The 11,360-nt window shown below is 52.6% G+C and overlaps 1 protein-coding gene across 1 annotated transcript in view; it reads right to left on the minus strand.

Annotated features, from left to right (window-relative positions):
• TM6SF1 (transmembrane 6 superfamily member 1) overlaps nucleotides 1-11,322 on the minus strand; it is a 25,900-nt gene extending 14,578 nt beyond the window's left edge. The window contains exons 1-4 of the mRNA XM_024766492.1: nucleotides 11,189-11,322; nucleotides 6,198-6,301; nucleotides 3,945-4,042; nucleotides 333-436 (exon numbers count right to left, since the gene is read on the minus strand). Of these exons, the coding sequence (XP_024622260.1) occupies nucleotides 333-436; nucleotides 3,945-4,042; nucleotides 6,198-6,301; nucleotides 11,189-11,280 (398 nt within the window). The 5' untranslated portion in view covers nucleotides 11,281-11,322. The remainder of the gene's footprint in view (nucleotides 1-332; nucleotides 437-3,944; nucleotides 4,043-6,197; nucleotides 6,302-11,188) is intronic.
• Between the last annotated feature and the right edge of the window lie 38 nt (nucleotides 11,323-11,360).

Genomic DNA, 11,360 nt, shown 5'->3' on the forward strand with positions numbered 1-11,360 from the left:
GCTCTGAACTGATAGGAGTTTGAAGTTTTGAATTACTATGTGCTGGGCTTTAATTTCTGAAAATGAGACTGCTCTTATAACAGAACATAATCAGAAAGTTAAGGGGTCTGCCCGAGCTGTCCATCATGGCAGAGGAGAGATCCAAAGGCATATGTTCGAAAGGCAGTGACACAAGGAAAAATAAAGCCATATCTAACTTGTCTCCATAGACCCTAGATTCATGTCCATGTGTACCTGCCTGTGTCTGTGCCTCTATACATCCATTTTCCTTACCTACCCGCCTATCGATTGCTAAGGTGACAAAGGCACACCCACCAGGCGAACTGACTTACTCCCAGGCTATGGCTGCCACCATCACCAGATACATCAGATAATGAGCAGAGCCATCCCAGTAGCAGATCATGTGCCCATAGGCCGTGTTCAGATACGGTTCACCCTAAGGAAAGCATTAAACAGAAGTCCACTTTAAATATGACTCAGACACTTCAACACAGAACACCAGACCTGTATTGAAAGTAAAATAAAGCAGCAGAACATCTTGGTCTGCTAAAATGAAACTATTCTTAATCCCATACAATTACACAATTGGTAGAAACATGAAAATATACATTTACCCTGGAGCCGCCAGAACTAGGGTCTGCCACAGGGAGTGGAATTAAGAGAATGTCTGGCCTATGCTAGGTCAACACAGGTGTGCACAGTGATGCAAAACTGATGGCGTTACAGGCAGTCCTGGCCGCATGATGAACTCACTGAGGCCAAGTCTAATCTGTGACTAAAGGTGTTTGGCTCTGGGCAGAAGGGGTGGCCAGGGAAGACCCTGCTGACCAGAGCCACTGGCTGACCTTCAAAATTCATACTGACCCAGAGGCTTGCTGGGATGAGTGTGAGGAAGGCACACCTTTCCCCCGCCTCTGTCCCCAATGCAGGCACAGACCGGCAGGCACTATACTCAGAGCTTCACACCCAACCCCTCGTTCAACCTTCCCAACAAGGATAGACACGACTGACTCCATTTTACAGATGAGCAAACAGAGGTTGGAAGAGGTTACCTGACCTGCCTAAGGTCACACAGCTAATTACTAGCAGAAACTATACTACCAAGAAGAGCTATACTTCCGAGAAATTTTTAATTTTATAAACACAGATTATATGATGAACGACATTTCCCTTTCCCAGGTGCTTATGTTTCCAGGTGGCTACTGTAAAATCACTGTCAAACTTGCCTAGGTTTTTAGTGTCATTCTGGCTCCAACTCACTTCCCTTTCTTCTTTCTCCCACATTTGTGATCTCCTGCCTTGTTTCAGATGTTTTCCTAAGATGCCTTAAATCCCTTCTACAACAAGGAACAGAGCAGATCAACCAGCCCATCAGTCAACCAACCAAGCAGGGGATTCTCTGAAGCTCTGCACTCCCCTGGGGCAAAGACTGCTCTCTGTCATCTTGCCTCAAAAATCAAATCAAGTGAAAATCACAGAGGTGGAGGAAACAACGTGAGTCATATTTCAGTACCCATGCCTGGCCCACATCTTTTCTCTCTGACATGCTTTGATTGGATAATACTATCCAAGTTCATGGTTTTAATCATTGATGCGTACACACCTGGCTCTCACGGCCAGTGCTAACCTCTCCTAGTGGCTTGATGGGTATCTTCAACTGTCTGGTCCGTGGGCCCTTCAAACTCACCTTACCTCCTTTAACTCATTGGCTTCCCCCTTCAACCAAGCCCCACCTGGCCTCTCTATTTTTATGGCGACACCATTCAACTTACCCAGGTCGAAACCACAGGGTCGTTGTTCATTCCTTGTTCTCTTATGCAGTCTGTTGGCAAGTCCTATCAATTTTACCTCTATAATGTCACCCCAGGCAACCCTCCCTCTCGTCATGGCCTAGTTCAAGACCTCAGTGCCCCTCACTGGACCTTTCCCACATGGTCTTCCTACCTCTCTCCTCTCCTTCCGATTCACCTCACCACTGCCCTGGCTCTTGACATGTCACTCTTCTGCTCAAAAACGTGCCAAAGCTGCTGGTGGCTGCAAGACCAAGCCCCACCTCCTCTTATCTGGCAGCTGGGTCCCTGAGCCTGGCCCTGCAGACCCTCCCACAGTTACACCCCAGCCCCCCATCTCATACCCTGTCTCACCACCCTCACCAGCTCAACCTCCAGGCCCTCTTGGCAGCTGCCTCCTTCCTGAAACCTCCCCGCTCTGGACTCAGTGGCCCTGCACTCTCCAGGCTTTCCTTCTGCCTCTTCGCCTGTCCCCTCACAGTCCACTTCAGAGGCTCCTGACCTTCTGGCCACGGTCTCCAAAGTTCCACCCTCGGCTCTCTCCTCTCTACCCTCTCCTTTCCTCTCAGACCTTCAGGTACCAACTATACTCTGATGGTCCTTGTTCTCCTCCCCGAGCTCAACAGCTGCAAAGCCCTGCCAGCTGGGACACCTGCCAGGATGTTCCTTACCCACCTCAAACCCCACACGTCCCCAGATGAACTCAGCATCATCTGTGCACACGTGCGCCCCAGGCTGGCAGTGGGGAGACATATGCTGTTTCTCCTCTCTAAGCCTCCTTTTTTTTTTTTTCTTTTTTGGCTGTGCCGTGCAGCTTGTGGGATCTTAGCTCCCCGACCAGGGCTGGAACCCACGCCCCCTGCAGTGGAAGTGCAGTCCTAACCACTGTACCGCCAGGGAAGTCCCTTCTCTCTAAGCCTTTGCCCACACTGTCTCTTCTCCTTGGCATGCCCTCCACCCCCTAGTCTATCTGGAAAACGTTTATCATCCACTGCCACTGCCATTTTTAAAGAAGCCAAGGGCAGCGTCACCAACTCGCTGAGGCTCCCCCGAGTGCTCCCAGAGTCAGTTCTTCCTCAGCGCGCACTGTGCCTGGCGTGAGCCTCCGTCTCTGCGCCTAGGACCATGCCATCTCACTGCCACATTAGCTCCTGGAGGGAGAAAGCAGGTCTTGTGACCCCCACAGTCTGCTCACCGAACATCTGTGGAACTGCATTTCCCCTTTTGTCCTTCTCCGGTTGAATAACACCAGCGTTCTTCCAAAAGCAGGAATCAGGATGGCACCTCAGCCCTTACTCTCCCCATTGCCCCCAACTCATCCCCGAGACCTACTCATTCCAGCCGCCCAAGTTCTCTGAAGTCCGTCCGTCCTTCTCTACTGTCCATGCTTGGCCTCCGTCTGGGCCATCTTCATGCCCTTGCTGGCCCTGCAAAAGCCTCCTGACTGATGTCCCAGCTTATGACATCGACCCTTCCCGTCAAGCCCATCCTTCTCAGAGCTGACTGCACTGTTCGCTGACTTAACATCTTCCCTCACACGCGGGACAAAATCCAAACTCCCTTAGCTTGCACACAAAGCTCCCCATTGTTTGAAACACAGATGAAGACTACACTTCCAGCTCTGCTCCTTATTTCCTGTGTGACCTTAAGTACGTTACTTAACCTCTCTGGGGCTGGATTCATCACACCATAAAATAAGGAAAGAGGACTGGCTCCGTCAGGTGCCAGGTAGGTCTATCATGCTGTGATGAGGGGAGGAGTGCATGTTCATTCCCACAATCAAATGGCTTTATTAACTGCCTCAGTGTTTGGGGCTTTCTTAGAGAGTAGTGTATTAATAACAGTAGATACACAGATACTGGATTCATTTAAAGTAACCTCATTTATATTAAATACAAGTAAAGGGGAAAGGTGGTGGGTTGGGTGTGAGGAAGGAGCTGTAAGACCGAACACCGAGCAGAACTGCCTCCCATGACCCAATCCTAACTTTCTGCTTCATCTTCCACGTGACTAAGTGTCCTGTGTCTATGGCAGCAAATGAAATACGGTGTGTCATCCCTGCTTACACTAAACGAAAGGACTTCCATCTCGAGCAATGCTGTTGGGGTCGCAGACCCTTTAGTTCGAGGCTCGTACTCACTACCGACCCCGTACCTCTCTCAAGTAGTATGTCATGAAGCCATCAATGATCCCGTCCTGTTCCAGTCCTATGATGAGGTTCACCACGCTGGTAAATCCAAAAACTGCATACACTAGAGCAAAGAAAGCAGGAGTTCAAAAAGCCGTAGCTCAGGGGACGTTGCCTAAGAGCCTGGCGTTCACCAGTAATTTATTTTCATGTTTTCCAGAAGATACTGTGGACGTTGTCAATATGGACTAAAAGAACGTACCTCCTGTGCATGCAGCTGGATCTCTGCCCGTGTCGTGGAGCTGGGAGAGGACACCCCCCGACCCAGGGAGTAGCGAGTGACAAAGTCACCCACTGACTGTCCCAGAGGATTCTACCAGCCTGCCCCACCCATCCTCCACTTCCTATACCTGGCTGCCAGGGCCACATCTGCATCCCACCTGGGTAGCAGGAACAAAACCATTAACCAGTGGCCAAGGAAGCACAGAGGTGACCCCCAGGTTTAAAACATGGACTCAAAAGAGATCATTCATCTCGATGGTTACCAAGCAGTCTGCCTCACAGTGTGTCCAACGCACTTGCTTTATCCCACACTGGAGATCCGAAAGACAGACAGAGGCTGACGTGCAAGTGACAGTGGCTTTAAGAAGAAAGGCCAGTGATTTTTTTAAAAAATGGATACGAGATGGAACCGATGAATGTTAAAGAAGGAAAGCCGTAGCATCTTAGAGAATCTCACTAAGGTTGTGAGAATCTCCTCAATGGGCTGAAAACTACCAGCAACAAACAGCTTAGGAATAATACTTTTTAAACAGTGAGTGATCAAATTTAGTGTGTGGCAGTTTGTCAATAAAGCTGCACGTTCAAGTTGTAACAAATCGGTGTCAAACTATGTGATGGGCATGGATGGTAGAAAAATCTGATGATGAATATCCAAACAGCTGTGAAAAAAAGAAATGGAGAGGAGAGAGGGGAAGGTTAACTCACAGAGAAGGGAAGCTGGCCTTGCCCTGAGTCTGCGTTTACATCTTCCCCAGAAGGAGCAGAAGGCCCACGCGTGCCCAGCCCTGTAGACCCTGCCTCCCCGGGCCTCTGTGCAGGCCTCTGGTCCAGATCCCGCTGACAGCGATGAGCCATCAGGTGATCAGCCACTGCGTGTCTCCCAGGAGAGGAAGCCTTCAGCACATGCTCATTCGCTATTCTACCAACAATCGCCGGTGCCAACAGGAGTGTCAGACGCTGGGTCAGAGATGGCAAGGACATTCTCTGCCCTCCAGTCTGGCCCTGTGGCTGCAGTGACAGACATGAGGACAGAGGGCTGAGGGGGTAGGAGCAAGGGTCCTCCACCCTGAGGAGTTGGGAGAGACATGAGCACAGCTAAGCGTGGGCTCCACGGAGTGTGGAGGGAGTCGGGGGAAGACGGCAGCAGGAGACCAGTCTGCAGAGGGGGGCAGAGGCCAGATCAAAGGCAGGTGGAGTGGGGCCTTGAACTCAGACAGGCCCAGCTCATCTCCTGACCGGCTGTCAGGTCTTAGGTAAGTTACATCATTTCTCTAAGCTTCAGCATTTTTTACATGCAAGTTGGGAGAAATTGTGCGGGTCAGTGCTGTCTCACTAACTGTGACCTTGACCACGTTTCTTAGCACCCTCTGAGCCAGATTCTTCATCTGTGCAGGGAGGACGTTTGTTGTGAGGATTAAATAAAATGATACTGCTAATGCAGTCAGAGTCACACCAGGCACACCACAGGTGCTCAATCAGTGGTGTTTTTATTCCTTTAACATACAAGCGTACTTGCCAGGCAGTGGTCTAAGTACTTTACAACTAGTATCTAATGTTGGTACCAACCCTCCATGGTAAGTATTGATACTATTATTTCCCTCATTACACAAATGTGCAAACTGAGGCTCCATATGGCTACGTTCCATACCAGGTGGAGGGCGCTGCAAACAGCAAGCTGAAGGCAGGAAGCCAGAAAGGAGCTGGTAAAAGAGCCGAGGTCAGAGGTAAGAGCATGGCTGGGGACAGGGGAGAGGAATGGAGGGGTGTCCTGCCTGGCCCTGGCAGTGACCTTCCCTCCACCAGGCTCCCAGCTGCGACAGGGTGGGGTCCACAGCCTGGGAGAGACTTTAGCTTACAGGAGAACAAAAATACTCCCACCCTTCCCGCCACTTTACCAGGGGGCTCAGAGTATTCACAACCACAGAGGGAAAGAGACTAAGGCCCCAGTGTTGCGCTCTTAAGTGGACACAAAGTGTTTCCCTCCCATGGAGACGTACCATAGAACAGTGGGTCCCGGGGTGGTTTCCTTTTGACCAGGACACGAGCCAACAGGGCTACCAGGAACAGGATGAGGGCAGCCACCCCTACAATTGTCCAGGAACTGCAACGACCAGAACAGGGAGGTGGTCACTTATCAAAATAAACACACTGGTGTATGGAATTCCCTGGCTATTGAATGCATTCTCTCGCAGCTCTGCCTCTGCCTATCCCTCAAGCACTGTGGAGTTCATGAAGTTTATCCGCAGCACTTGGGCCCCTCTGGGCTGCCCCTGAGACTTTCAGGGACCAGAGGTACTAGGTCCTCACTCTCCTGTCATCCTGCCCACCTGGGTGAACCATGTGTCCAAGCGCCCTCTGCTGCTGTCCCGCTGCCTCTGTCCACCTGCTCCTCCAAGCCCTCTTCCCAGTGTCTGACAGGTCTAACCACTGAATCTGCCTCCTCTCTCAGGGCCAGCTGGAAACCCTCAGACCGAGCTCCAGGGAACACACAGGAGTCACAGCTACATACACCTTCTCGGTGGACAAGCCACAGGCTGTGTGTATAATCAAAGGGGCCAGAGGACGAGGCCAATCCAAGGAGGGAAGAGCCTAGGCCGGGCCTAAAGCCAGAATGATGCCAGCACCCCAACACCCAGGAAGCGAAGCCAGCATGCAACCCCATGCCCAGGAAGCCAGGGTGAGGCTAGGTTGGGCACAGCCCCTGGTCTTTCTCCTGGGAAAGGGCATGGCACCAAGGAGACCGGGGAACAAAGCCCCTCCTCAGCAGGACAGCACTAGGGCACGAGACTTGGTGGAGTTAGCAGTCAAGGGACCTGGAGTCTAGTACCTACTCTGCCACTCCCTGTGTGACCTTAGGAACATCATGTCATTTCATCATCTGTTTTTTAATTCATTAAAAAATATATTGAGGGAAAATGCCTTGCACACCCCTATGTGCCAGGCACTGTGGATGAAAAAGAGATCCCTGTCTACATGGGGGGAACCTATCTCAATAGGCTCTGAGCTTCCTCACGCAGAAGGCTACCTCCAGTCCTAAGAGATGTTCTCTCTCTCACTCCTCCACACCAACAAGGCATCCAGTTCTAGACAAAGCACCACCTGGCCCACTTCCATGGCCTGCTACACTCCTCAGTAGCCCTTGAGAGAGGCTGCAAGCACCACTCCTTAGCCAAGAGCCCTCCACACCATCACAGAGGATTTCTGGATAACGTTTGCCACATGCCCCGGGACTTCTGGAAAGTATCCTTCACAGCCCACCAATACCTACTAATATCTGAGGGATGAACTTATGCTGAAGTTCACTCCACACACCTACAGCTGGAATGGGTGCTAGGCACCAGTCAGAAATCTGCCCCTAATGTCAGAGAGGTCAGTCAGGAAGTGATCCAACTCCTTGCAGGTAGATGGACCCCAAGGAGACTGGCCCCAGGTCCAGGAAAGCTGTGTCCCCAGCACCTGGCCCCAGGACCCACTTAAGAGTAAAGGAGTGGGCTCTGGGCATCAGCAGCGCCCAGATTTCCAAATGCCACCCTAGACCTACAGAATCAGAATACTTCAGGGGTGGGGTATGGGAACGTGCAACCTTTTCCAAGAAACCTGGATGAGTATGCACAGAAAGTCTGCCTCGGGACCTATTTTAAGGTGTTCAGGAATTGATGGATGAATGAGGGAGGGAAGGAAAGGGAGAGGAAGAAAGGAAGGAGAAATGGGATGGATGGATGGTAGATGGATGGACAGATGGATGGTAGATGGATGGATAGTTGGATGGATGACAGACGATGGGTGGTGGGTGGAGGAATGGATGATGGATGGTGAATGGATGAATGGATGGACGGACGGATGGACGATGGACGGTGGATGGATGGGTGGATGGACGGATGGTGAATGGATGACATAGTTCTATGACAAGAATGAGGATGACCATGTCAGTGACCAGGTAAGAAACTGAAATAGGAGGTTTCTAGCGGTACACATCAGTGGATGCTCCAGGCTCCTCCTGTAGGGATGAGACAGAGGAGGAGAGGACGGAAGAGGAAGCTAATGTGGGTCAGGAACATGATGCTGGGCTGAAGCATCCGGTGAAGAGGGAAGAGGATAGGTGTGTGATGTAAGCTGACGGACATTTTAATCACAGCCTGAGACAGGTAGTGGCCAGGAGACAACTCCCATCCCTGCTCCTGCCAAGGACCTAGGCTCGCAGCCAGCACTGTCACACAGCTGGTGCTCTTCTGGACTATGAGAGAGCAGTGTGAACTGGTTCACGGTGTCCTCTCACACTCTCCACCTCTGGGGGAGGAGCAAAAAATGAAGAGAAACTGGGGCAACAGATCACCTGTGTCTCCCAGTGACAGCCAAGTGCAGGGCCTGCTCAGAACAGGGAGAAATGGATCCAGCAGGGGCTCGGGGTGTGGGGGGAGGGGTAAGGGCTGCCACTAACCCAAGGGTGGAAATGTTGTTAGTCTTGGAATGTGTGTGTGTTTTGGGATGGGGAGCGGGGAGTTACTGATGCCCTTCCATGAACAGACAGCTACTGAGCGGGGTCATGTATGGGTGAGTATGAGCAGAGTGTTTGTGTGTGCGTGTGTGTGTTTGTGTGTGACAGAGAGAGAGATCCCACCCTTTTCTGACTCCTCGACTTAATCTGATTTTTCTGTTTTTCAGGCTTTTGTAAAAGGTCTGGTGGGAAGGAAGCTTCAACTAAGTCAACTAATGCAAACTTAACGGGATGCCCACTAGGCACGAGGCCCCGTGCTGGGCAGGACAATACTAAGGGGAGCTATGGCCTGAGAAGGTAAGTTCTGACCACAGGAAAGTAACTCTTGTGGGAAGAGCACAACCCAGCCAGGCTCAGAGGAGGGAGAGATCACATCTGCTTGGAGGGACCTGGAAGAGGAAGAGGTGGCATTTTCCTCTGGGCCATAAAGCCCAGGTGTGGCTTCAACAGTCAGCTACAGGGAGGAAGGCATCCCCGTCAGAGGGAACAGTGTGAGCAATGGCGAGGAGGTGGGAAAGTTAAGGAGTGTCCTAGGGGCACAGAACAGTCCCGTGTGGCTGAAGCACCAGCACAGTGGGCTGGGCTGGTGGGCTGAGGCAGAAATGCACAGGGCACTGGGGTGGGAAGGGGACCTCCTGTGGGAGGCTTTGCCATGGGCTGGGCCAGAGAGGGCCAGTGCCAGGGGAACAGGAAGGAGGAAACATGCTAGCCCAACCCCGGGGAATTAGGGGGAAGGAGACAGTGGGAGGGCTGGAGGGAAGGAGTGGAGAAAGAAGAGGGAGGAATCAAAGGCTACTGGGATTTTAACCTGCAGGAGGACAGGAAGAATGGCTGGAACCAATTATTCCAAACTCTGCAGGGCTTAGCAATGTGCTCAACAATACACAGCAATACATAATTCACCATGTGTTCAGTAAATGCCATCACCATCCTCCCAGTGGCTGAGGCCAAAATCTCAGTCATCCTCAGATCCTCTCCATGCCATGTGATCCTTCAACAAGCTGCACTGCCCTCCCTCCCAAATATCCCAGCACCCAGCCACATCCCTCACCCTGTACTGCTCCCTGTTCCCCTACCTGGAAAGCTCTGTCCCCAGATCTTCCTGTGGCCACCTCCTGCAGCTCAAGTCACCTCCTCCAAGAAGCCTTCCCTGACCACCAGTCCCCCCCATCACTCTCATGTCACCCCATTTTCTGTGCTGATGTCTATCTCAACACATGCCTCCCCAATCTCTTGTGGTTTGTTCATAGCTATTTCCCCAGCACCTGGAACAGTGCCAAACATAGGATATGTACTCAATAAATATTTGCTGAACTGCCCATAATGCCATTTTAGGAGGGCAGGGTCCTCCATGCACTATCTTCACAGACATGTGACATTCACTGCCCAGAGATGCTTCTTCCAGGAGTTGTGCCCCAAGACTGGGTCAGACCAAGGGCTGTCACCACCCATGCCTAGGGAGCACTCAGTATGGATGGGTGCCATCTGGATAAGGCTGTCAGCAAGTGGTGGCCCCAGGAACAAGAGAGGAGCAAGTCACCACCCTGTGGGCAGACACTTCTCTACAGCCTGCAGGTCTGGAGGGGGTCTGCAGCATACAGACTGATGCAATTTCCTTAGCACCAACTGCTGTGGGAAACATAACAGGTGTACTTCCTCTTCCCCGCAGATAGCAAGAAACATCAGCAGGCCCAGGGGTCTGTCTGGCACCATTCCCACTGCTGGAGCAGGCTGGCTGCTGACTGGTGCCCATTGCTTGGCCAGGGATCCCTCACAGAGGAGAGGCAGGGCTTTGAACCAAATCCATATGCGGCCTCCTTCAGCCCCACCCATTTCCTTAGCATGGAACTGCCCTGCCTCTCTGCCTCGCCGCCCATCCTACACAACACTGCGCCCTTACGGCTTTTTGGATCCCGACAATAGGATGCAAATATACGCCATTTGACAGACAGGAGAACTGAGGCCGGGCCCCACGGTTAGTTCCAAAGCCAGGCCTAGAACCCAGGTCTTTGTCTGTTCGTTCTGGGCTATTTCTGCTAGTCATTCACAACAGTTTCTAAAATTAATACGAAATGACAAGTATGCGTGTGTGCATACATGGAAACGTTCCTGAGAAATGCGAAACGAACAAGGCACAGCCTGAGATAAGACCATGCTCCCAAGTTGTCGGTGTGTGTACCGCCCCACCCCTGCCCCTGGGCACTTGAAGGTTAGGGGCATTGCCTTATTGACCTCTGTAACCCCGGATACCTGGCACGGGGCGGGCACAGAGCGGACGCCCAGCACTTGCCCCCAGAATTGCGCCGAATGTCAGGGATGCCAGCCTAAGCGAGGACCCCGGCCCGCACGACTCCGGGCGCCTCCCCTCCTCCGGCCGCCCGCGGGGAGCCCTGGAGGCCGGCGAACCGCTGCCCTGCAGTTTGCGGCTCGGCCCCCTCTGAAAAGTTGCTGGGGCTCCTGACGCGCCGACCCCCGCCGCGCGCACCCACTCACTCGTGCTGGGCCGCCAGGTGGTTGAAGACGTAGGTGACCGGGATGGCCGAGAGGGACAGCACGAAGACCCCTGTGGCCGCCGAGGCACTCATCGCCACCGCCGCCGCGCCGCTTGCCCTTCACCGCATCCCGCGCGGGCGCCCCGCCCCAGCTTCCGGCTGCGCCCGCGCCC

This window comes from Neophocaena asiaeorientalis, unplaced genomic scaffold, assembly GCF_003031525.2.
Source record: "Neophocaena asiaeorientalis asiaeorientalis breed wild unplaced genomic scaffold, Neophocaena_asiaeorientalis_V1.1 scaffold346, whole genome shotgun sequence".
Taxonomy (NCBI): domain Eukaryota; kingdom Metazoa; phylum Chordata; class Mammalia; order Artiodactyla; family Phocoenidae; genus Neophocaena; species Neophocaena asiaeorientalis.